The sequence below is a fragment of the Sphaeramia orbicularis genome, chromosome 24, assembly GCF_902148855.1.
Source record: "Sphaeramia orbicularis chromosome 24, fSphaOr1.1, whole genome shotgun sequence".
Lineage (NCBI taxonomy): Eukaryota > Metazoa > Chordata > Actinopteri > Kurtiformes > Apogonidae > Sphaeramia > Sphaeramia orbicularis.
In genome coordinates, this window is record NC_043979.1 from 4,411,979 (window position 1) to 4,438,028 (window position 26,050).

At 39.3% G+C, this 26,050-nt stretch overlaps 1 protein-coding gene across 1 annotated transcript; it reads right to left on the minus strand.

Annotated features, from left to right (window-relative positions):
• Positions 1-413: 413 nt before the first annotated feature.
• LOC115415547 (antigen WC1.1-like) lies at positions 414-24,778 on the minus strand. Its single transcript, XM_030129143.1, has 6 exons — positions 24,721-24,778; positions 8,546-8,773; positions 7,926-8,225; positions 6,517-6,834; positions 3,124-3,209; positions 414-2,167 (listed from the first exon to the last, which is right to left on the minus strand). Exons 1-6 carry the CDS (start codon positions 24,776-24,778, stop codon positions 2,123-2,125), a joined length of 1,035 nt encoding a protein of 344 aa, XP_029985003.1. The 3' UTR covers positions 414-2,122.
• Between the last annotated feature and the right edge of the window lie 1,272 nt (positions 24,779-26,050).

Sequence of the window (26,050 nt, forward strand, 5' to 3'; positions counted from 1 at the left end):
GTACTCGGGCATCTTCGGAATTTTGTCGTGATGTGCATTGTGGGAAACGGAGGCTTGCGCAGCCACCTGACAGTGACAGCTGCTAAAGACACGACATGGAAATGCTGCTGCTGCAGGTGGCTGCACGAGCCTCCATTTCCCACAATGCACATCGCAACAAAATTCCGAAGATGCTCAAGTGACCTACTGGCTCTGTTTGTAAACACATGTTTTGTTTATGGTGGATGGCACTTCAAAATTGTTCACCGTAATGCAAGAGATTCAGGTGAGTAATCACAGAAAGACTTACAGATTCATGATACTGAGGTGTGACAAACAGCCGTGTGTCACTTAAGTATCAAATACAGGCACCTTTGTTCACTTAGCACTTTAACTTGCACGTGTAGTTTACAGCACAGCACTTTAAACAAACATATTTGCACAGACAGAGTAATTGCACACAACTGTTTTTTTTTTAAAAGTAGTTTATTGATTTTTATTGTCTTTCCTTTTCAGTTTTTACATCCAGGGGTACTTGTATTTTAACTGATTGATGATTGCTTGGACCTGGAGAAAAGGAGACACAAATTAGACACAAAAAGATAAAGTGCAATGTAAATGTGCAGTATTTAAGTTTAGTTTGTTTAGTGTCTGTGTGAGTGGATTTTAAAGTGTTTTTAGTGAATGGTGTTTTAGTGTTTGTACCTACCCTGTCCTTGTGTCCAGGTCCGTCAGCAAAAAGAGTCCCAGCATAAACAACAACCCTTAAGAAGGTTCCGGCCTGGAGCAAGGCAGGGAAATGTGTGGGGAAGCCGGGAGGTGTATTTTTATTGGTTTATGGGTTTTTATTTAACTTTGGTGTTTAGAATTAGAGTTTTTAGATGTATAGCTTGGGTTTTAGATAGGTTATGGTTGTGGGTTTTAGTTATGGAGGTTTTAGATTAGTTTTAGCAGTTTAGGTTGATTTGTAACTTCCCTATGGAGTTGTAGTGGTTTTAGCCAGTTAAGTTGAACAGTATAAAAGGCGCCCATTTTCATCAGTTGTGGTTTGACTGCTGGAGAAGACACTGCTGCGCCAACCTCTGCATGCACTTGCACTTTTTTTGGCATTTGCAGTTTCAGCACTTTCACTTTGTGTGAAATAGATAATATTGAAAATATTAAAAAAAATTGTGGACCACACCATCTCCTGCCTCTGCCTCATCTCCTTCCTCATTTCACGGGCCTCCACCTGCTAAACGGCCAGCCGACGTCACATGAGGATATGACTGAGGTTTGACAGATTTGATGAAAAATTACTCACAAAAGTCTCCTGCACCTTTATAGATGTAAAAATATTAAAGGGAATTAAATCAGTGATACATGTTGTAAATGTGTACATCCAAAACTCAGACTGCTGTCTTCATCTGACGTTCAGTCTTCATTGCAGTAAAACAATATGAAACTAAGGCAGTGATTAAAAAAAAAAAAAAAAAATCATACAAGAAGTCCTGACAAATACCTCAAATAAGTACAGATAAAAATGAAACCTGACAGGTTTATCAGACATGTCAGCAGGTCCAGAGTCGGACAAAGGCTGGCGTTTCCATGGCAACGGCCAGCATCCTGTACATCTATCAAATACAAATGACATCACATACTGAAGCATTTAACCTGGTTTGACTTTAGGGCTGTGAGCCACCTGTTGAGAAGCTTTAATACTGTAGAGACTGAGCTGTAGGCCCTGATCAGCGTTAAACATCAGACTGTATGTACACAATACTGACACGGAAAAACAGGACAAACTCACAAACACCTAGAATGACATAAAGACAGAAAACCACAGTGAAAGTCTAAATAAAAACTACAAACTCTATTAGAACTCTGGTGTAAAGCTAAAGGAACAGTCCAGGAAAAGTGTTGAATTTGTGTGTGAGCTGGAACCAAAGTGTTGAACAGCTCCTTTTCTGTCCTTTGATTCAGGACTGAACAGGTCTGAGTCCAAGCCCAAGAAGAACCAGGAACCGCTGAAACAGAACCACACTGAACATCCAGACCGGACCAGGACTCCAGGAAAAGAACTGGGACTGGGACACAAACAGCGCACACACACACACACACACACACATACACATATTCTGCAGGATGGATGTGGACGTGTATCTCATCCTGTGTTCCGTGCCTTCAGTCTGAGGTGCCCCCCACTGGCCTGGAACAAACGTGTCATCCAACATGTGCTGGTGTCACTCATGTGTCTGAGTCCATGTAAAGTCCATTTAATGACTGAATAAATCAACCTGATCAGTGGAATAATGCTGACATGGGACGGCTCTGAAACACACACATGTTCAGTCTCAGTGTTTGTCTCGGACTTTTCCTGGTGGACTTGAACAGACAGGAGGTGGATTTACAGAATGCAGGACTTGGAGTTCCCTCCTCAATCCTTCCAGGTTTTAGGTTTAGACCATCACATCACCTGAGTCATTTGATCTCATCTATGTGGACATTTTCCATATGAAACCCAGCCCAGTTCAACCAGTAAAACCATTAAACAGACACATGAAGGTCATTTCTGCACTGCAAAAATCTAAATCTTACCAAGTGTATTTTTCTCATTTCTTGTCCAAATATCTCATTACACTTAAAATAAGACATAATCACCTGAAGAGTAACTTTTCAGTGAGATGTAAGAACTTATTTTTATTTTTGATAATCTTATTTTAAGAAATCTTACCAAGATAATTTTCACTTGTTCCACTGGCAGATTTTTTTTTTTTTTTTGCTTAATTCAAGATTTTTTTTTTTTGCTTAAGTCAAGCAAAAAAATCTGCCAATGGAACTGGTGAAAATTATCTTGTAAGATTTCTTGAAATAAGATTTTCCAGATCTATTGTCTAAAAATCAGTTCTTATATTTCATTGAAAAGTTACTCTTTAGGTGATTATGTCTTATTTTAAGTGTGATGAGATATTTTGACTTGAAATGAGAAAAATACACTTGGTAAGATTTTGATTTTTTCCAGTGTGTATGACGATGGAAAAGCTCCATGAGACACTGAAACATGAATAAACCCATGAGAAATATCAGGCTGAAACACAGTTTGTCAGAAGCGTCCAGTGTCAGCATTGAAGTGTGTTAGTGTGTTGAATAAAACTGTGAACTGACCCGACAGTAGAAGTAGAGGGAAATGTTCCCGATGATCAGGAGGAGGGGGACCACCACCATCCTGATGATCAGATTTGTCACCAAGTCTGAAACACAACAACAACAACCATCAAGTTTGGGCTCAAAATGGGAAAACGGAAAATTAACCAGAGAATGGGTTTAAGTCCAAAGGAATATTAGTGTCAGATCTCCCAGATCTACTTCAAACACTGTCTGCACATGACAATACATTCACTTTACAGGTTCTATCAGTGGAACATTTAAACATCTATTGGATAAATGGATAGAAACCAACATATATGTGGAATAACACACCATTATATACCTGGAAAACATCAGCAAACCAGCACTTTGGTCATTAGTTTAACAATTAATCTGATTCAAATCCATAACATTGAACACATTTAATCTGAGGCAGATCATTTCTAACCCAGTGGAGCCCGGCCCAACAAACCCCGCCCCTCGCACGTATTGGAGCTTATTCTGCACCCTTGTGTTGTGATAATGTTCATGAAGTTGAAAAAAATAAATGCACATTATGTTTTCATGACATTTGTCTGTTTTGATATTATTTCATGGTCACAGACTCTAACCTTCACCCCCAGAGCTCAACATTTTAACCCAGAGCAAGTTTAATCACTTCCTCAATGGCATTCATTTATTATTTATTTGTTTTTTCAGAATAAGTTTATTAGAAATGATTAATTTTTGATGGATACTTTTTTGGACTGATTTCCCAGTCCTTTATAACAGTGGAGTACCACAATGTTGGGGAAATGGGGGGGGGGGGATAAACCAAAAATGTGAAAAAATACAAAAGCCTTGGCTTTATGTCAGAGTGATGTAGAACAACTGCCTCTATATATGTGCCAAGTTTGAAGTCAGTTGAAACAAAATTGATGTTTCTATAGATATTTGAAATTTCGCTCATTATAACTAAAAAGAGAAAAAAAAAAAAACGATTAAAAACATCCCTAAAAATTTTTTAACTTTAACCTACTTTTCCCAAAATGTAATGACATCTATTCTGGGTCACTAGCAATTTATTATGAATTCAACTAATAGTTTTTCTGCTAAAGTGTTAAAAAACAAACTAACTAACAGATGAAACTGTCATTGGCAGTGTGCTTGCCGGAGGCCTTTGACAGAGAGCTTTGGCCAATATTTTCATGCTTTATAACCTGATACTAGTTGTTTTTTCTGCAAAATTGATGGAGTTACAGTCAAAAACTGATCAATAATTGGTGTAAAATACAGTTCTTCATCTTTTCATGGTCATCAGGTATGACCCACTTGGACGTTTAGAGGCTCCGTAGTGAATGTGGACGCTAGTGATGTCCGATCTGGATTTTTTTAGCTTCCGATCAGATTTTTTTAGGATTAGTTTTGCCAATGCTGATCTGATACCAACTTTTTACAAAGAAATTTTAATTTAAATGAGGTGTCATTATTTATAGGTTATTATACTATTGTTTTACTGTAGATCACAATTGGGCTGAATGTGGAACCTGAACTAAAACAACTATGACACCTTTGACTCTTAATAACTTTAGTATAATTTTTGCACTTTCCAAATTCATATTGAGTGACAAATTAGATCAGCAGCTGATACTGATCTTCAGATCCGATTGGGACATCTCTAGTGGAAACACTGTCATCTTCTACAACATTGATTCACTACTAAAGCCCATGGAAATGGATCAATGACAGTGGATGGACACACTAGGTTTATGTTTATATTTTGCAGAAAAGGTCACTTTTTCGTCAGTTTTCTCTGTTTCTGATATTATAACCCTTAACTTTAATCTGACACAAAACACAAAAATACAGAGGATTATGTCATAATAAATTGTGATTAAATCACTTAAGAAAGCTTTAAAATGGAGAAAAACATATTTTGAAACTGCCCCAAAAGTAACACTGGGTCTTTATGGGTTAAATGAACACAAAGGTTTCCACAGCGCTGTACAGGAAAATAAACACAATAAGAAGATAAAATACTAAGATAAAAACACAATGAAACATAATAATTCAAAAGACTGTCCACCCCAGATCAAATACCATGCAAATCGAATTAACAACCTACGCGGTGTGAAAAGCCAAAGAAAAGAGGTGGGTTTAAAGAAGAGCTTGAAAATGAGGCAGACAGTGGAATTCAAAGTGTTGGTTGATGTTGTTGAAGTGGACTCGACCTATTGGACAGATTTGACACCATGTGTCCAACTGTGTTGGTCCAGACCTCCTTCTGTTGCTGCTCATAGACTGACTGATACCAGTGGACCCCCTCTAGACCCTGGACATGTGGACCACACACACACACATCTACAGATGCACCTTGAACTGTGCACACTAACTGGGCTTCACATTCAACCTGGATGGACTGGGTTTAACCCTTTCATGCATGAATTATTAGAGCCTTTGTCGAGATCTTTTCTTGAGTGTTTTTATTTGTCATAAGGCATGAAAAAACAATGCAATCGAGTTTTTTTTTTTTTTTTTTCATGAATTTACAAAAATGTCCACTTGTCTACACCATGCATTTTATTCTTGAAGCACAGAAACATGTATTTAAAACCCAATATTAGAAAGTGATATGAAAACAATGAAATAAAAACATTTTTAATGCTGCCAATCTGATGTTTTCTCACATTTTAACATACTCTAATACTAGTTATGACTCACTTGATTGATTGATTTGATTGACTGTTGTATTTATTTTGAACATGAATGTCAAAACAGAAGAAAATAAATGAACAAAACACTTAAACATAAGACACATAATACATATTCAAAAAGGAATGAGAAGAAGCATAACTTATAAAATCCCACCCCTTCTCCTTAAATAATTAATAACAGTAATAATCTTCCTAGTTCATGGAGATAATATACAAAAAAAAAACCTTTTTGTTTTTTTGTTTTTTTAAAAACCTGTTAATTATAGTCTAACGATTAAAAATTGATATACACTCAAACATGTCACTGCAGATCAGGTTTATCAAAAACAGTTACAGTAATGGTATGAATGTCAGTGTATTGGATGGTGCATAAGTGTCCACTGTCGGCTGATTATGCAACTGAAACAACAAAACCAGTGAATATACAAGAGAACAGCTGTAGAATAACTGTCCACTGCAGTGACCACTATGCATGAAAGGGTTAAACCTGGTTTTAAACTCAGCTGTGGTTTGAACTGAGCTCAGATTAAAGGAGTGTTCGTTGGTTCAGCCCAGTCTCTGACAGGTTCAGCTGGACCAGCTTTACCTGATCTCAGTTCTACCATCGTGGTTCTGCTCACACCTGTTCACTCTGCTCACTGGGAATGTTGTGGAACATGGTCATGTGACTGTTACTGATGCATTGTGGGTGTTTTGTGTGTGTTTGTCCTGATGTTACCTCCGACAGTGAGATAGAGGGCGGGGCTCTGAGACGAGAGGCTGTGGTTGAAAGCGTTCACGTGATAAACACATGTGTAGTCCCCTCGGTGGGCGTAGCCCATGTCAGTCAACAGGAAGTGGGCGGAGTGATTGACAGCTGGCAGGGTGAGGTTCAGTGGCTCCTCGGTGTTGGAGATCAGCTGGAAGGAGCCTCCTGGGTACTGTGGTTGGACGGAGCATGTGATGGTGAAGTTGGAGCCGATGAGCACCCGAAACCCCTGCTGGTAGACCCCAAAGACCCCCTCAGACAGGGAGATGTTGGGCTGAAGCAGCAGATCTGTCCACACACAGAGACATGATTGGACCAAGCAGCACACATGAGCACAAACAAGCAGTTATATGATCCACCCTCCTCAGAGACACAGATGGATCTGATCCACAGGAGTTTGGGATGGGATGAACACTGACCAATGAAAACATGGAGGAATGGGTCATTTAGAGCACAGCGGATGTTCAAAAGGGATTATGGGTAAATGATGACAAACATTAGGGCTGGGTAAAAAAATCAATTTGATTGATTTTGGATTGATTTTATTTTAATTTTGCTTAATCAATTAATAGTGCATGAGATCAATTTTTCAGAGCAGGATGGCGAGTACCTGACCCGGGTACTGCCGATGCTGAGGCGTGGCCACCTCCATCTCTGTCTCGCGGGCCCCTGGGGGACATGGGGCATCTCGAGCTTGTTCTGGTGCGGGAGGGGAACAGAGGAAGGGTGGGGAAAACCCCTCCAGGCCTCCAACTCGAACTCGCAGTTTGGAGGAAATGGCCGCCCAGACCGTTTGGTTGGCAGGGGCTCTCCGAGGCAGGTGGCAGAAGCTGGTCGTACACATTTCCTTTCTAATGTCAATATTGATACCAGTACTGATGTGCTTCATGGCTGTGGTAGTCAAATGATCAGGTTACAGCTCAAAATTGTACTTTGGTATCATTAAATGAATCTGAATCAATCAATTAATACTGAATCGAATCGATAATGGATCAAATCGAATTGTGATCAATCGATTCACAACCTTATAAATCGAATCAATTAGGGAAACTGGCCGCGATACCCAGCCCTAACAAACATGTGGTGGTTTTACAGTCTCACATGTCAACATTTGGTCCTTTTGTTCTTAATGAGACCCAGTGAAATACGTTTGTCTTTTCAGCCTCATCTGGTCAAAACGAAGACATTCATTTGGGATCTGGACGTTACAAAGGTCAAAGGTCAATATTTGACACATTTTACAGAAAAAAACAATGAACTGAGACAAAATAATCAACTGATGAAATGAAAAGATTCATTAGATGTAACTTTAAATGTCAGAGTCAGAACCATCTGGTCACAGAGAATTCAGTTCAGACACAGTTTGTGTCCATTTGTACCTGAACACATCACGTCCACAGCGGATGAGTGATTAAAGGGATCATCTAGTTCAACACAGTCCCTCAGTCCAGATGTCAGCCTTACACAAGGAACTGAGATCCACCACTTAGGTCTGGAAGGAGCATTTTTTCTTCTCTTGACTGAAACAGCTGATCCACAGTTCAGATGTTGACACACAGCAGATCCAGACTTCAGGTCCCAGAGTTCATAGGGGTCTCCTGCTGGTCTCCACTGTCCCTGGTGTTGGATCTCCAGAGCCCCAGCACAGCGGCTCAGCTGTCCCACTAACCTGACACCACCTGGATGTGAGCAGAGACACAAAGACAGGAGGACTGGTTCAGCTGTTTAGAAAATGTTTCATCTCTCATCCAAGAGAATTTTTCAGTCTTGAAGAGACGAAGAGAGGCAAAACGTGTTCAAAAGAGCTGAACCAGTCCGGCAGAACTGAGAAGAACTACCAAGAAGAACATTCACATGGTTTGATATGGTGGTGGTGGGGGGTGTTACTGGGAACTGTTCTGTATTCTGATGGCTGTTTGAAGGAATGACCTGTGCTATCCCTCATTCTGTCACTGAAGGTGTAAAAGTCTGTCGTATGAAAGCCACGCCCCCTTGGTACCTGTACAGGTGAGTCCAACAGCTGTTTTAGGTGAGCAGGTCTTCCCAGCTGAGCTGGACCGTCTACAGTCCAGGACTGCAGCCTCACGTCCTTCACACTGGAGCTCACTGGTCCAGACTGGAGCCTCCCCCTCTCCATAGAGCCCCCCCTGGAGGACTGAAGGAGCCCCACAGCCCAGCTCCCTACAGACCACCTCGGCATCCTTAAGGTTCAAATCCTCTTCACACACTGAGGACCAGGACTGGTTGGACCGGACCTCCAGTCTGCCTGAACACAGACTGGAACCATGGACCAGTCTGACAGAGTCTGTGGACCCACAACAACACAGAGACATGTTTAACCCTTTCATCCATGAATTATGAGAACCTTAGTCAATATTTTTTCTTGAGTGATTTTATTCCTCTTTAATAATAAAAAACAATGCAACTGAAATTTTTTTATGAACCTATTTTTCATGGAGTCACAAAAATGTCCACTTAGCTGGATACCATGCGTTTAATTTTTGAAGCAAAAAAACATGTAGTTAAAACCCATCATCAGAAAGTGATAACTGTGTGAAAACTATGATATAAAAGCATTTTTAATCCCGCTAATCGGATATTTTCTCTAACTAATACAAGTCATTACTCACTTCATGGAGATAATATGCAAAAAAAACAAAACAAAACTGTTAATTACAGTCTAATAACACCCCAGGACCCCAGGAAGAAGAGCAGTCACTATGGTGGAAGCTAATGGGGATCTGTGTAAACAATATACAATCAACAATAACAATTAGCAATTGATTTACTGCAGATCAGGTTTATCAAGAACAGCAAAGTTACAGTAATGGTATGAATTGCAGTGTTTGGGATGATGCTTAAGCGTCCACTGTGTTGGCTGATATGGAACTAAATAAACTAAACCCGTGAATATACAAGAAAACAGCTGGAGAAAGGCTGTCCACTGTAGTGACCAGTGTGCATGAAAGGGTTCAAGACACAAAAGTCCATCAACAGATGTGAGTGTGAGGATGGACTCTTTCAAAGCCTCCTGTCAGTCATTGGTGACACAGGAACTAAACAGTTCTCATGGACCAGTTCAACCAGAGCCACAACGTCCTCAAAGAAAACAGCAGAACAAAGAACACACCAGTAAAAGGTCGTTTAGTGTTGGATGTGGAGCTGAAGGACACAGTGAGCGTGTGCTGTAGTTGAACTGGATTCCAACAGAGGGCGCTGTCTACATTTAGACTGGACCCAAACAGGCCTCAGGTCCACTCTGGTCAGAGTTAGTTTAACGTCAGCGCTGGTGGACACACAGTCATTCTGAAGTCAGACTGAACATTCAATATGTGTGAGTGGGGTCTGTTCAAAGACAGTGGGTTTGATGCAGGCAGAGAATCCCAGTGGTCAGTGAATGCACCATAATGCAGTGTGTTTGATCAGTGACCTGTGCACTGGTTCATCTCAGACCACTGGAAACATGTGACTCAAGTCAAGCATCTGCATTTAAGGACATGGTTTAGTGTCAGTGATGTTTCCATGGTGTCCTCAGAGTCCAGCAGACCCACATAGAGCTGGAAAAAGAGCACATGGACCAACACAAAGTCCAGTTCAAACAAATGGACTCAGTCCTTCTGAGCTGTTCTGAGTCATGTGACCACATTCACAGACTGGAACTGTTGGATGTTTCAGTTCAACTGTCCAATGTGTGGACCTGGTCTCACTGGGTATGTGCTTGGTTTGGTTTCTTCTGTGTGTGACATGATGTTAAATCAGCTGTTTGTTTGTGGACATGGATATCATTGATTGATTGTATTGATCAGTTTGTGTGAGTTCACATTAAATCTGAGTTGAAGTCGTGGACTGACCACACTGCATGAAAAGTGGGGTTTTCGTCAGTTAACGTCCCTGTAAATTGCTGTGGAACTTGAAATTAACGCCTACTGGTGGGAATTTGAAGTCACCACAGAAAATTCTCTCTAACTGCCGGGAATTGCCGTGAATCCCCCCCCTCTGGTTAGAGAGCCTTGGCAGTAACCCCTCCCCAGCCCCTTGGGCTATGTGAGGTTTTCGTATGTAAATGGTCCTGCTGTGAGGTATACAAATGCAAATGGAGTCGTACATGACACAGCAGTTTACAGTGGAGGTGAGACAACAACTCACTGACTTGAACCAGGCAGACACTGGATGAGCCACCAGACTGTGGACAAGAACCAGAAAAAGGCTGGAGCACAATCCAAAAATTGTGGTAAGTATATATTCAATTAATTATTACATGTGTGCTATTTAGGTGGGAATTTTATCTTAGTGTGACTTTCTTCGTTAATTGCACAGTGTATGATAGTGTGGTTTGACTGGTGGAACTGATTAAAGTAATGAATGTGTCACATTGACCTGCTTGAACCTGGAGGTGTTTGTTCCTCAAAGTGACTTAGTCTTGTATTATTTTAGGAAGGTGTGCGCCGTCTGCAAAACAGTGAAGGAAACAACAGATGGTATGAACCAGAGCAAGGGTCAGATTTTAAAGAGTTTGGATCCATTCTGCTCTATAGAAGTAAATGTATGCCTTTAATGTCTGCTTTTTCTGAACTATTTCTATTTGGTTTTCAGACTGAGCTCACCCACAGTGAAGCAGTGACTGCTCATTTAATGGCAGCTCCAGCTGAAGGTCCAGGCTTGAATGGAGTAGAAAGTGGAGTCCTGTTGATTAAGTAACTTTAATAGTTTGTTGTGTTTTGTTTCTCTATTGTTGTAATCCTATGCATCTATTTTTTTACTCTTCCTAACTTGTATATTTTAATTCCAGTGGCCTGTAAGACATAAAGAAACATTGTGATGGAACTACACATACAGCCAACCAGATCTAACAGTCCAGGCAGAAGACATGAACATTTCAGCCCACAGCAGAGAAGAAAGACGGTAAGATTTATAAGAATCTGTGTTTAATCTGAATCTGACACAAACACCACATTCTACTACTGTTAGCCTCACAGTGCAGCACTGATGGTACTTCTGTCTGTACAGCAGCTGGAGGCAAAAGAGGCTGAACTGGACAACAAGGAGGAGATTTATGGAGGGGGATCACAATGGATATGACGTCTGATGAAGAAGATGGCACTGATGGGACATCTGGGTTGACTGTAAGGTCTCCATCCTTCCAGAGTCTGGAGCTCTAACCTATGAGCTGCACTCTAACACACACTACAGCAGAACCAGCATATGTTCTACCACCACAGACACTACAGCAGAACCAACACATGTTCTACCACCACAGACACTACAGCAGAACCAGCATATGTTCTACCACCACAGACACTACAGCAGAACCAGCATATGTTCTACCACCACAGACACTACAGCAGAACCAACACATGTTCTACCACCACAGACACTAAAGCAGAACCAGCATATGTTCTACCACCACAGACACTACAGCAGAACCAGCATATGTTCTACCACCACAGACACTACAGCAGAACCAACACATGTTCTACCACCACAGACACTACAGCAGAACCAGCATATGTTCTACCACCACAGACACTACAGCAGAACCAGCATATGTTCTACCACCACAGACACTACAGCAGAACCAACACATGTTCTACCACCACAGACACTACAGCAGAACCAGCATATGTTCTACCACCACAGACACTACAGCAGAACCAGCATATGTTCTACCACCACAGACACTACAGCAGAACCAACACATGTTCTACCACCACAGACACTAAAGCAGAACCAGCATATGTTCTACCACCACAGACACTACAGCAGAACCAGCATATGTTCTACCACCACAGACACTACAGCAGAACCAACACATGTTCTACCACCACAGACACTACAGCAGAACCAGCATATGTTCTACCACCACAGACACTAAAGCAGAACCAGCATATGTTCTACCACCACAGACACTAAAGCAGAACCAGCACATGTTCTACCACCACAGACACTACAGCAGAACCAACACATGTTCTACCACCACAGACACTAGAGCAGAACCAGCATATGTTCTACCACCACAGACACTACAGCAGAACCAGCATATGTTCTACCACCACAGACACTACAGCAGAACCAACACATGTTCTACCACCACAGACACTACAGCAGAACCAGCATATGTTCTACCACCACAGACACTAAAGCAGAACCAGCATATGTTCTACCACCACAGACACTAAAGCAGAACCAGCATATGTTCTACCACCACAGACACTAAAGCAGAACCAACACATGTTCTACCACCACAGACACTAGAGCAGAACCAACACATGTTCTACCACCACAGACACTAGAGCAGAACCAACACATGTTCTACCACCACAGACACTAGAGCAGAACCAACACATGTTCTACCACCACAGACACTACAGCAGAACCAACACATGTTCTACCACCACAGACACTACAGCAGAACCAACACATGTTCTACCACCACAGAAGACTGGACTGGACCACCCTCAGAGAAGATGGCACCAACACTTGTCTGATGTGATGTTTTTAGGTCAAAGATCAAACTTATTTCATACGTTGTATAAATTACTTTCATAAGTTACAATAAGTTGATAATAGATAAATCAGTTAAAATCTGTTAAAATGCAGTTGGCTTAAGAATTGATAGGAGTGAGATGTCTTCTCCTTAAGGATCTTTGTGTTCTCTGTGCACTCAGGTTGTATACAGAGTGAGCGCTCTTTTCCTAGAGATGATCTTTGCCGTATATTTCCGTTCGTTCTTTTCTCTGCAGTTAAAGTTCAGAAAAACTCATGTTCGCTAAGTGTGCTCTACTACTGTGTGCCTTGGAAAATTTTCTTCTTTGTAAGTGTATATATCCGAAAACAACATTAGGTTCTAGATGTTGGTTGATTGAAACTGTTCTGTGAACGTGTAATGAAGCTAACGTTTATGATATTCAAGCTAGTGATGTGAGTGCATTACGTGTGTAGAGTAATTAATAAGAACTGTCTGTTAGTAATTTAAGTTGGATGTATTTTATATGTTGCAGTTACAAAAACGTTTCAGAAAACGTCAAGTAAAGGAGAAGCTCCAGCTCAGAACACAAAGCCTTGTTTGGACTGTACTGTGTTGTTGTTTGTGGCTGGAGCTGCACAGACACATGTTGTGAGGACAGCACATCTGACTGAACTGACTGTGGACATTCTAAGTGTGTTTAATTTGAAAGTGTTGGCACTGTTTTCTTAAATATGTAAGTGTGGTTTTTGCATTCTACATTTTATTAAAGCTTGTCTTTATTTTTTAACATGATCTTGGCAGTCGTGTTCTTTCTTAATTGATATTGGTGGTGATGTTTTCAGTATGTGAATTATTACCCTGCAACAATAAATAAATATGTAAATAAATATCTGAATAATAAACATAATAATAACAACAACAATAATAATATTTTTAATGGGTGGGGCATATTATAATGCTGCACAGATGACCAATCACATGTGAGCTGTCCTTTGTGGTAACATCCAATGGGATGCTATTAAAAGAAAAAAAAAAAAGAAAAAAACATCCAATGTGTGTCTCTGTGGTCGGACATGGCAGGCACCAGTGACATTCAAATGTAAATGAGGGTCGTTCACACCTCTGCGAGCTGTTAACCCCCGCACCCGCCCCGCTCCTCCTCCCCGGTTGGCTCCGTTTGCGGCAGTTTCCGGCACAGCTGAACTTTTCTGTAAACTCACGATAATTACCGGGAATCTTTGAAGTTGGCGGGCGTTTACGGGGTCGATAATCTGTTTTTTCATGCAGTGCCAGGATCTGAGCGTCCACAGAGTCTGGAGCCCACAGTGACAGTAGAAGGGTTACTGTTCAGTATTAATGCTCTTACCTGAACACTTCAGCTCCAGGTGCGAATAGAGACGTGTCTCAGATGTAAAACAGTCACTCAGTGAAGGTTCATCACACAATGGTCTGATTGACCAACAGTCTATTTCTGAACCCCCCCATCTGCGTCTCACTGAAACTGCAGATCCACAGTCCAGTTCTGCACAAACTCTGTTTCCTAACTTCCTGTACCAGTATAACCCTTCCACTGGTTTCCAGTTTTCATCCTGTTGTTTCATCTCCATGTCACCATGACAACGACTGGCTCCTCCCACCAACCTGAAGTGGACAGACTCTGTAGAAATAAGACAGACCAGTCAGAGTCCCGTCCAGAACCACAACACACCATCTGGACCACATGGACTGGATTATTGACAACATAGGGTTCCATTTATTACCTCCACCAGGAGGTATTGTGATCACTTTGCTTTGTTTGTTTGTTTGTTTGTTTGTTGGCAAGATAACTCAGAAAGTTATGGATGGATTTTCATGAAATTTTCAGGAAATGTTGATACTGGCACAAGGAAGAAATGATTAAATTTTGGTGGTGATCGGGGGGCGGGGTAAAAACTGAATCAGTTCATCCCTCATTCATTCAGTCAGTGAATTGAATCAGTCAGTCTGCTCCTGTTTGTCAGTGTTTCCTTCAGTTGTGGATCTTTAAAGCCGCACTTGTCCAAATGCTAGTAACAGGAGCTGAGTGTGCTCAGTGGAGCTTCTGGAAACCCATTATTCCTGAATCCTCTGCATTGGCTCCAGTTTGTTCAGATGAAAACCACCTGAACCAGGATGTTCAGCTTGAACTCATTTCACATCCCTCCTTTATGCATTTCTTACCGGTTGAAATGTTGCCGTTTTCAGACAGGAGCCCTGCAGGAAAAACACAAAGTACATCCATGAAAATAAGACAATATTCTAATTAGAAATAAAACATGTCCACATTAGCGATGAAACAGGAAACTGAGGCTGATCAGGATGGATCTAAAAATGTCTGAACTCTGTTTGTGGTTTGACTTTTACAAACGTCGTCTAAATACCAAACCAGCACATGTGACACAGATGAAGGTTCAAATACAAATATATGACATGATTGAACAGTATTAGATGAACAATGAGAAGAAGAAACTGACACACTGGGTTGGATCAATATTAGTCAAACTGGAGGAATCATTAATTAATCAACTGAAATCAACCCAGACTTGATTAAACTGATTATTGTTCAGTTTGTGTTTGATGGTTGAACTAAAAAAAAAAAACATTGAACCAGAACTGATCTGTGGTTATTAAACTCATAGATCACAGGTGTCAAACATGCGGCCCGGGGGCCAAATCCGGCCCGCCAAAGGGTCCAGTCTGGCCCTGGGGGTGAATTTGTGAAATGCAAAAATTACGCTGAAGATAATAACAATCCTTTCAGTTCAGGTTCCACATTCAGACCAATTCAATCCCAAGTGGGCAGGACCAGTAAAATACTGTCATAATAACAAATAAATAATGACAACTCCAAATTTTTCTCTTTGTAAATGTAAATATTTGCATGTATTTACACTAAAAAGAAGTATAATTTTACCAAAAAAAAAAAAAAAATGTGAGCAACCAGAACAAATATGAACAACCTGAAATGTCTCAAGAGAAGTACATACAATTTCAACAATATTCTGCCTGTTACTAAATATTTTGTGTGCTTGTAGATCTACTGTGATCTGCAAGTTATAACGTACATATGTAAATGATAAACTGAGACATAATATTGTTAAAATTACACTAATTTTTTCAGTTTGTTCATGTCTTTCACATCTTTTGAAAGGATAGTTTGTAGATGTAAACCTTTTCATAATGTAAAATTACTTTTTTCACTCTAAAACGCAGAGAAAAGTTTCGAGTTGACATTATTTATATATTATTATGTTATTATTTTACTGGTTCGGCCCATTTCAGATCAAATTTAGCTGAATGTGGCTCCTGAATTAAAATTTGACACCTCTGTCATATATGGATCATTTGAACCCAAGTGTTGAGTTGAACAGGTTCTGTCTGTGGATTGTGTAACAGCAGCTGATGGACAGACTGTAGAACCAATCAGAGAGCTGGAATCAGCAGCTGCTGTGACAAACATGAAGTGGATCAGTGAAGGTGGTTCAGACTCTTCATGTACTGGTGTGTGTGTGTGAGAGGAAACACAACGTCTATGTGTTTGAACCAGATCCATAAATCCAACAAAGACAAGTTAAAGACAGAACCTGAGGCTGATGAAACCACAACACACATTTGCACTAGTTTATCACCTGGTATCCATGAAAGAAGGCAATCATGGTCACAGTCAGCAGCTCAACCTTCTAATTCAGGGGTCTCAAACATACGGCCTGGGGGCCAAATGTGTCCCACCAAAGGTTCCAATCCGGCCCGTGGGATGAATTTACAAAGTGCAAAAATTCCACAGTCAAGGCTGTGGAACTCATTTTAGTTCAGGTTCCACATACAGACCAATATGATCTACAGTCAAATAATAACAGCAGAAGAACCGACAAAAAAGAATGACTCCAGATTTTCTTCTTGGTTTGATGTGAAAAAAAGATTACAATATGCCAATAAATAATGACAACTTCAAATTTTTGTCTTTGTTTTAGTGCAAAAAATAACATTAAATTATGAAAATATTTACATTTACAAACTATCCTGTAACAATAAAATGTGAATAACCTGAACAAATATGAACAACCTGAAATGTCTAAAGAAAATTAAGCACAATTTGAACTATTTTCTGCCTGTTCCTCAGTGTTTAGTGTTTGTAGAGCCATCCATTATGAATCCATCCGATCGTTTATGCACATGTAGAAATGATAAGTTGAGGCAGAATATTGTTAAAAATTGCACTAATTTTTCATAAGAAATTTCATTTTTTTCAGGTTATTCACATCTTTTTTGTTTGAATAGTTTAGAAAAGTAAGTATTTTCATAATTTAATGGGTTTTTTTGCACTAAAACGAAGACAAAAATTTGGAGTTGTCATTATTTATAGAATATTATGCTATTATTTGACTGGTCTGGCCCAGTTGAGATCAAATTGGGCTGAATGTGGAACCTGAAAGAAAATGAGTTTGAGAGCCCTGTTCTAAAAGTGTCTGATGTCACTGTTGGAACAGACACCTGACTGGACACAGCACTAGAAAAGTCATATTTACAAAATATGGCTGATGAATAACACAATTCTGACTGTCCGTGTGTCACATACTGATAAAAATTTATATTTTTTAGGAATATATATTTTTAATTGTTGTTCCTCTGACAAGATATAGTACAATACTACCAAAGGCGCTGTGGGTGTATTAAGATTTTTACTTAGAGTTTTGATCCAAATATCAAAAATGTCATATGGTGTGACTGTCTGGCATATGTGTGCCCTCACAAATAAGAGCATATTTCCAAATAAATTAGAAATATTTGATAGTTCTACAGTGCATGTAAAATAATAATGTGTTATCAATAGCCACATAAAGTGTTGATGTCTATACGTAATGTCAAGACAAGTTTTGTCCAAACACATTTTGTCTGCAAAATGGTTGTCATATGGTATGACACTATAATGTACTGTATATAATAGTGCTTTTCAACCTTGGGGTCGGAACCCCACTTGGGGTTGCCTGGAATTCAAATGGGGTCGCCTGAAATTTCTAATAATTGATAGAAACCCCCCCCCCCAACAATTTACTAATAAAAAATATATGGTGAGTTTAGAGACAATCACAATCCACAGACATGACAAACTGAAGCTGAAACTGCAGCACTGTGGTTCTGTTTATCTGTCAGATGTTCACTGTGGTCGGTTTCAGATGCTGCAGCTCTTTCATAATTCACAGTTTGAGTTCTTGTTTGTTCAGTATTAATTGTCAGCCTTGTAAATCCAAGCTGGACTGACTGTACATATCCTGACCAAGGAAAATCCAATTCTCCCTTTGTGCAGTAATCTACACCTGGCTTTTCTGTCTCCGTCCATAATAATATACATTATATAGACTAAATGTCATCTAAAATTAACGTTTATTTGCAACATAGTATAGCAAACTATTACATGATCAAAAACAAATTAATTTTAGCAAAAAACATGTCTCTGTTTTGAATATCTGGGGTCGCCAGAAATTTGTGATGTTAAAATGGGGTCATGGGTAAAAAAAGGTTGGAACCACTGGTATAAAAGTATATTTTGAACAATGCTGCTCGTCTTTCAGAGAAGGGAAGCTCATTGTCGGTTTACATAAAAAAAGTCAAGTTATTTAAACATAAATTCAGCCCTCTGTTCCTTTTTAAGTAAATGGTCAGTGACCTTATCATACCAACTAAACAAGAAAACGTTGAAATTATGTTAAATTGAAACAAGGAAGTACAATGAGTGTGTTTAATTTACAGTGCAAGAAATGAACAAGTAATTTCATAGTGGTTTCCCTGATTTCACAGCAGAATGTGTGACGGGATTAAACTGAACTGTCAGTGAAGGAGTGGATCTCAAACAAGCTGTCAATCAAATGGGATTCAGCCTTTCGACTGATCCTCCAATCAGCACGTGGAAGCCCAGTGTCCAGCCCAGCTGAGGTCCGCCCACAGCTCCATTCACCCCCAGAGATGCTGAGTGTCTGGGGGCGGGACAACATCGTAGCATTTATCCAATTACCGTCCAGTTTTGAGGCAATGAAAAAAACTGTTCCACTCAGTCCCATTGAAGTGCATGGACGCTGAGCGTCTACGGACAAATGCACTGAGCAGAGATCGAATGAGAAAACAGCACAATGGGAATGGAGGAGAAGTGAACAACATCAAGTCCGTTGATTTGTGATAAAGCTGATTCTGAACGAACTCGTCTGTGACATGAACGTGTTCTAACACATTTGTAGTCAATGAAATGTACATCTGTACATATTTAAACATTTAATTTTCGTAATTTTAGGGGAAGCCGAGCTTCCTTTGCAGTCTGTGAGAAATCACCTCTGATTTTGAACAGACAATAATTTGGACATCTTAATGATGAAGAGGACCACACCCAACCAGGAAGTTACAGTAACATCTCTGGAGTGACTTGCAAAGTCATGAGCTGAATTGTGCTTTTTTGATTTTTAGTTAAAAAGCCATGAATCTGACATCACCAGTAGTGGTCAATGTTTTGTGTCTTATGGTGCGACATTATTTGCATAAAAAAAAAAAAAATTCACAGGCACTTTAGCAGATGATTAAACGTGCTACTATTTTGCTGGCAAATGAAATAAATAAAGAAAATCAACAAGTTATATTCATGCAAGATAATTTATTTATTTTTTTTTTCATTGCAAAGATGGGATTATTGGGGGGGTTACATTGGCTGGGCCTGGTTTTTGGGGAGGTCATGACCCCTGTAACCCCTGTGGAAATTAACCATCTGCATGTGAGGACTCTGAAACCTGTTGGATCTCTGTCATTAAAATCCTGGATAGTGACGGGAAGTTCAGCTAATTTTAGAGAACCGGTTCTTTTGGTTCGGTTCACTAAAAAGAGTTGGCTCTTTCGGCTCCCCAAATGTTTTTGTTACTTAAATGAATTTATTACCAAACTAGAAGCACTTGGAGAGCGCAGACCTCCGCCAAGGCTGATCAGTGGCCCCCCCCGTGGGCCCCCCCACCCCCGATCACCACCAAAATTTAATCATTTCTTCCTTATCCCATTTCCAACAAACCCTGAAAATTTCATCCAAATCTGTCCTTAACTTTTTGAGTTATGTTGCACACTAACGGACAGACAAACAAACAGACAGACAAACAAACAAACAAACAAACAAACAAACCCTGGCAAAAACATAACCTCCTTGGCGGAGGTAATTATGTGTAAAATAATGTATGGGATGTTGAAACATACATTATATCAAATGTTTATTATGTACATGGCTTTATTTATCCACTTCTAAACACACTGTAGCTGCTCCTAAACTTGTTTCTTTCGGCTGCAGAAGAGAACCACACTCCAGCTGATGGTTGATCAATGGTTGGTTTATTTTTTAAATTTTTTTTATCTCAGGCACCAAACCACTGTGAAAAACTGAAATAATATAAACCATAACATATAATATCAAAATGTTGGCATTAAGCATATTTAACACAATATTTACCATAAACATCACATACAAATCCATATAAATAATAATCATAAGTAATCCATACTGTGTGCACCCTCCAACCAATAGTAAGGAGTAGCTCTTCTTAAAGGCGTGTTTTCCTCATAATTTCCAAAACAGAACTTAACTCTATGTCCCTGCTATATAACATCACATGACTGATTGAAGTATCACATGACTCACCAAATGCATCACATGACTACCTTGACATGGACTTTTTCTCCACCAGCAAGGGCCATTAATTACCAAACAAACAAAAATACATACAGATCAAATATTTAAACTAAGACACATATCTCAGTGACAGCTACACACACTACACAAATAAATCCTGGAATACAATAACAGAGCAGCAGAACCGGTCTCAGTAGACTCACTGGGACCTTCATTAACCCTTACTTGTATTTTCTAATTGCACTGATGGATGAACAGTTACCATATGTCTGTGCAGGGTGTTTGTGGAACCTGCTCGGTATAAAGCAGGGGTGGGCTACCTATGGCTTCGGGGCCACATGTGACTCTTGGGCCCTTTTCAAGTGGCTCCATATGACTTTGACAAAAAACATACAGAAATGATTTTTTTTTAAATTTAAACACATTTTGCTATTATTGTCAAAACCATAAGGTCATTCTAATGTTATGCAGTTGTAAAAATGTAGACTATACTCCACATGAATAAAAAAAATATAATATAATAGAAGTAGCAGTCGTAGTGAATATAGTCTACTTTTTATTTTATGACACTGAAGGTATTCCAGTCAATTTTTGCTGCACAAATGTCACTCTTTTCTTTAGTGTAGTTGTGACGTCTGTGTAGTTGTGTAAATGCACCAAAACTTTGATTTATTTTCGACATATTCTGTACAAACTAATCCTAAAGAGCTTCTTAAACAGTCACTACTCTGAGGTAAAAGACAGAAGGATATTTTTTGGCTCCAGATTTTTTTTTCTATTTCTGTCCTAAAAGGGCTCTTTAGATAGTAAAGGCTGCTGACCCATGGTATAAAGTCTACACTCTGCTCTTGAACAGTCTATGATATTGCAGCGTCTGGCTGGACGTCTACAGGATGAATGCCACTTATTCCACACTGATCACTTTATTAATAGAACACAAAACAGTTAGTGTCGGCTGAAACTGTGACAAACAACTGAATGACAGAAAAACATAACTGTCACTCATCCGCTCTCAGCCCACGCTCATACGTCACCACACACACACACACACACACACACACACACACACACTAGTTCACTGGCTCCGCCCCCATACCTCTGTCATCCAATCACCTGTCCCTCATAGCCACACACACTCACCACAGACAGACAGAAATGACAGAACATTGAAACAGCAACATCCCCAAACATTACCGCAGGGTATTACAATATTCAAATGAATCCACTGAATCTTCCATTCTAACTCAGTGTTTTTCAACCTTGGGGTCTGGACCCCACATGGGGTCACCTGGAATTCAAATGGGGTCGGCTGAAATTTCTCATTTCTACAGTTTATTTTTGGGTATTATTGTTATGAAATGGATAGTGTACTTTTGTTTCTGATATGTGTATTACTGTCACGTAAAGGACAGAGTTTATTTTTGTTTTTTAATATGTGTATTATTGCCATGAAAAGGACAGAATTTCTTTTTGTTTTGATATGTGCACCATTACTGTTATGGAAAGGACAGAATTTATTTTAATGAGAAATGCTGCTGCAAAATGGACAGAGTCTATCCTTGATATGTACAACACTTGTGTTTTATGTGTAGTCAGAATTTAATCTGATATGTGAGGATTTTTGAGTTCCTTATGGAATCTGACGTAGGAATTTAGGGTAGGTGAAGGATGGGTAAGGGGGCGGGAGATTATAAATTAAACTTCATCCCGCTCCTTTTCAAATGGTTTACTTTCTTTTTATATAATTCTTTTGTTGTTTGATTTTATTGCAATATTCGAAAAAAAACAAAAAAAAAAAAAAAACAAAATAAAACAAAACAAAGGACACTGCACATGTTAAAGATATATCCACCAAGACTCCAAACATGCATGGAATAAACCAAGCCTACACTGACTCTTCCCTCCAACTGGATTCCTCTCCTTGACTGGATCTGACGTCTTTTAAGTGTGTTGTTGTTCTTCTGAATTCTCTCATACTGTTTGCCTTTTTAATGTCCTTCTCAGTCAGAGGAATCCTCATTGATCTAAATCCAGTCACACCTTATTTACCTCAGCTTCTGATTGGAGGATCCAGCTTTAAAAAACTAAAAATCCCCTATAAAATAATTAGGAAAATCTTCAACCACAATTCAAATCCCATCCTGTCCTACAGAAAACCTTTCTTCATTTTATTCGCGTAAATCTATAAGAATTTTGCGAACCCAATATTTAAAGTTTCCTTTAAACCCAAAAGCCAAAGAAATTCATTTTTAAATTCTGAAATTCTTAAATTCCCTCCAATGATGTGATAAAAAAATTATTTGGTTTTGAACCAGATAACTGTGTTGTTCTGTAATGAGACTGAAACCACAAATCATTTATTTTTCCATCGCATGTATGTGGAAGTGTTATGGCTGGACATTTACGACTGGCTTCACACAAAAGTTTGCCTTCTTAAAGAATTTTCTGTAATGGACATTACTTATGGACATGTACTGGACAATGTCAAAGACAGCTTTATAATAAACTAGAAGCACTCGGAGAGCACAGACCTTCGCCAAGGCAGATCAGTGGGCCCCCGTGGCCCCCCCTCCCCCAATCACCACCAAAATTTAATCATTTGTTCCTTGTGTCAGTATCAACATTTCCTGAAATTTTTATCCAAATCTGTCCATAACTTTTTGAGTTATCTTGCACATGGACAGACAGACAGACAGACAGACAGACAGACCAACACCGGCAAAAACATAACCTCCTTGGCGGAGGTAATAATATCATCATTCTGGGTCAATTTTACAGACACAAATGTAAACATTTGAAGATGAAACCCACATTTTCCAGTGTCCATAATCAGTTTCTGCTCTATGTGAAAACTCTCAATCACATGAAGAGTAAACCTGCATTTAAGATTTTATCAATTATTAAGGAATATAATTTGTACAACAAATCCTAGCCCCCCCCCCCCCCACACACCTCATTTTATTTATTTATTTTTTTCCTCCAAAATTTGCAGTCTTGATGATTGTTGATATCTATATATTTACTCCTGTTTGCACCACTGCCTTTGTATGTTCTTTAATACAGATGCCAAGTTCTTTGTATATTTGGATATTGTCAATTTAAAAAAAAAAAAAAAGAAAAAAAGTCCTTTCCTGCTACAGCACAGGTGTCAAACATGCGGCCCGGGGACCCATTCCAGCCCGCCAAAGGGTCCAATCCAGCCTTTGGGATGAATTTGCAAAGTGCAAGTTAGGGCATCAAACTCAAAAATAATATCATCACCTATAAATAATGACAACAGCAATTTTTTTTTCTTTTGATTCAGCGCAAAAAACATTAAATTATGAAAATATTTACATTTACAAACTATCCTGTAACAATAAAATGTGAATAACCTGAACAAATATGAAGAATCTGAAATGTCTAAAGAAAATTAAGCACAGTTTTAACTATATTTTGCCTGTTACTGAATGTTTTGTGTCTTTGTAGATCTGCTCTGTAATGCATATGTATAAATGATAAGTTGAAGCAGAATATTGATAAGATTGTACTTACATTTCTTTACAAATTTCATTTTTTTTCAGGTTATTCACATCCTTTTTGTTAGGATTGTTTTTAAATGTAAATATTGGCAGAATTGAATGTCATTTTTTTTGCAGTAAAAGAATTTGGAATTGTTATTATTTATTGGCTATCATGTTATTATTTTACTGGTCCAGCCCACTTCAGATTAAATTGGGCTGAATGTGGCCCCTAGAAGAAAACGAGTTTGAGACCCCTGTGCTCCAGGGACGACAGATGGACATGAACATGAACGTTTTAATCTGGTCTGGTCCATCTCTGCTCTGGGTTGAAGGTTTTCTCTACATGGTCCCTGACAAATAAACTAATAATCTAAATAAACTAAGTTTTACCCTCATTTACCATCATGACAGTCACATGACCATCAGCACACGCTATAATTGACATCAAACACACGACACATGTGTAACCATGGAGGTGAGGCTGTCAGACAGTGATAAACCCTCTCAGCTCTGTGTGTGTCCATCTTTCCTCATACCTTGGATCCATAAGGACATCGAGAAGGACATGGAGATGATCCTCAGTGTGTGGTCCATGTCCAGTCCGATGCTCTTCTCTTCTCTGAGTCCTCCTCATCACTGTCTGTCTTATATCATGTCGTTCGTCACCTCCCCCTCATTCTTATCTCCTCATCTTCTCTGTTGTGGTTAGGCTTCTACGTAACATGCCTTCACATATTTGGGCAGTAACATTTCACTATGAGTCCCAACCACTGTTTTCTGGACGGAATGATTCAATCTGGAAAATCCTTCATGTGTTAAAAGGTTTTATGTTGAAAATCTAAAAGTCTAATGTGGAGTTCTAGTCAGATACGAGTGTGGATGGAAATGTAGAGGTTGAGGGAACTCATCTGCTGCTACTCAGTCCAACTGTGGTCAGTCCAGCTGCAGACTCAACACCCACAATGCACCACTGCACCAGGACAGATGGACTGAATCACACTAGTATTAGTCCATGGGCCTGGAGGGGTTACCGTGCACCCCCCAGGACCCTTCATGAGTGGTATCATTTTGTTTGATGGATCATATCGATTACAAATCACGATGTTAACGCTTGATACCGTGGGGTGGACTCGCATAATGGCTGCTTTTTCAAAATGGCTGACATGAAATCAGGGAAATCAGTTTTCTTCATATCTCAGCTCCCTGAGAACATACAGACTTGAATTAGGTGTCAGTCCCATGTTTTTGAGGTTGAAGCATTCACTGAAGACCACACTGAGCACTGAAATCCAATATTTCATCCTTTCTGAACAAAAATTCAAGATGGCCACCAAATAAGTATGACTCTTTTCTGTCAAAATCATTATAATTCCGTTGAAAATGAATAACATTTTCATAATAAAAAAAAAAAAAGCCAGCGTTAATCTCCTGAGGGTCTTTAGCACAAATGTAGCCTTTTTTTCCCCATAAGTTTGTTTTTAATTTAATGAATTTTATAATAATATGTTGGCCCATTACTCACAAAGTGATTTGTCTGCAGACAGGGGATTATCATTTCAATTTGATAGCAAACAGTGAAAACTCTTTTTAAATGAATAAAATACTATCAAATGAAAAAAAATAGAGTGAAAAAAGAGGTTAAGGCAATGAGCACTGAAATCCAATATTCCATCCTTTCTGAACAAAATTCAAGATGGCTGCCAAATAAATACGACTCTTGTCAGTGACAAAACCTTTAATTTCAGAAAATAATCTACTTCTTATTTTCAGAAATCTAAAACTTGTGAGCCAAGTTTAACATGTTATGCCAGACATTATAAACTCACAGTTGTGGTACCTCCTTACATATTTCAAAGATCAAAGAAT

Bases quoted from the DNA above. Each gene is read 5' to 3' on its own strand.
- LOC115415547 (XM_030129143.1), bottom strand. From the start codon at position 24,778: ATGGACCACACACTGAGGATCATCTCCATGTCCTTCTCGATGTCCTTA. The intron at 8,774-24,720 runs GTATGAGGAAAG...CCTGGTCCTCAG, and splicing joins GATGTCCTTATGGATCCAAG to TGTGTGAAGAGGATTTGAAC. The intron at 8,226-8,545 runs GTACCAAGGGGG...GCTCACATCCAG, and splicing joins TGTTGGACTCACCTGTACAG to GTGGTGTCAGGTTAGTGGGA.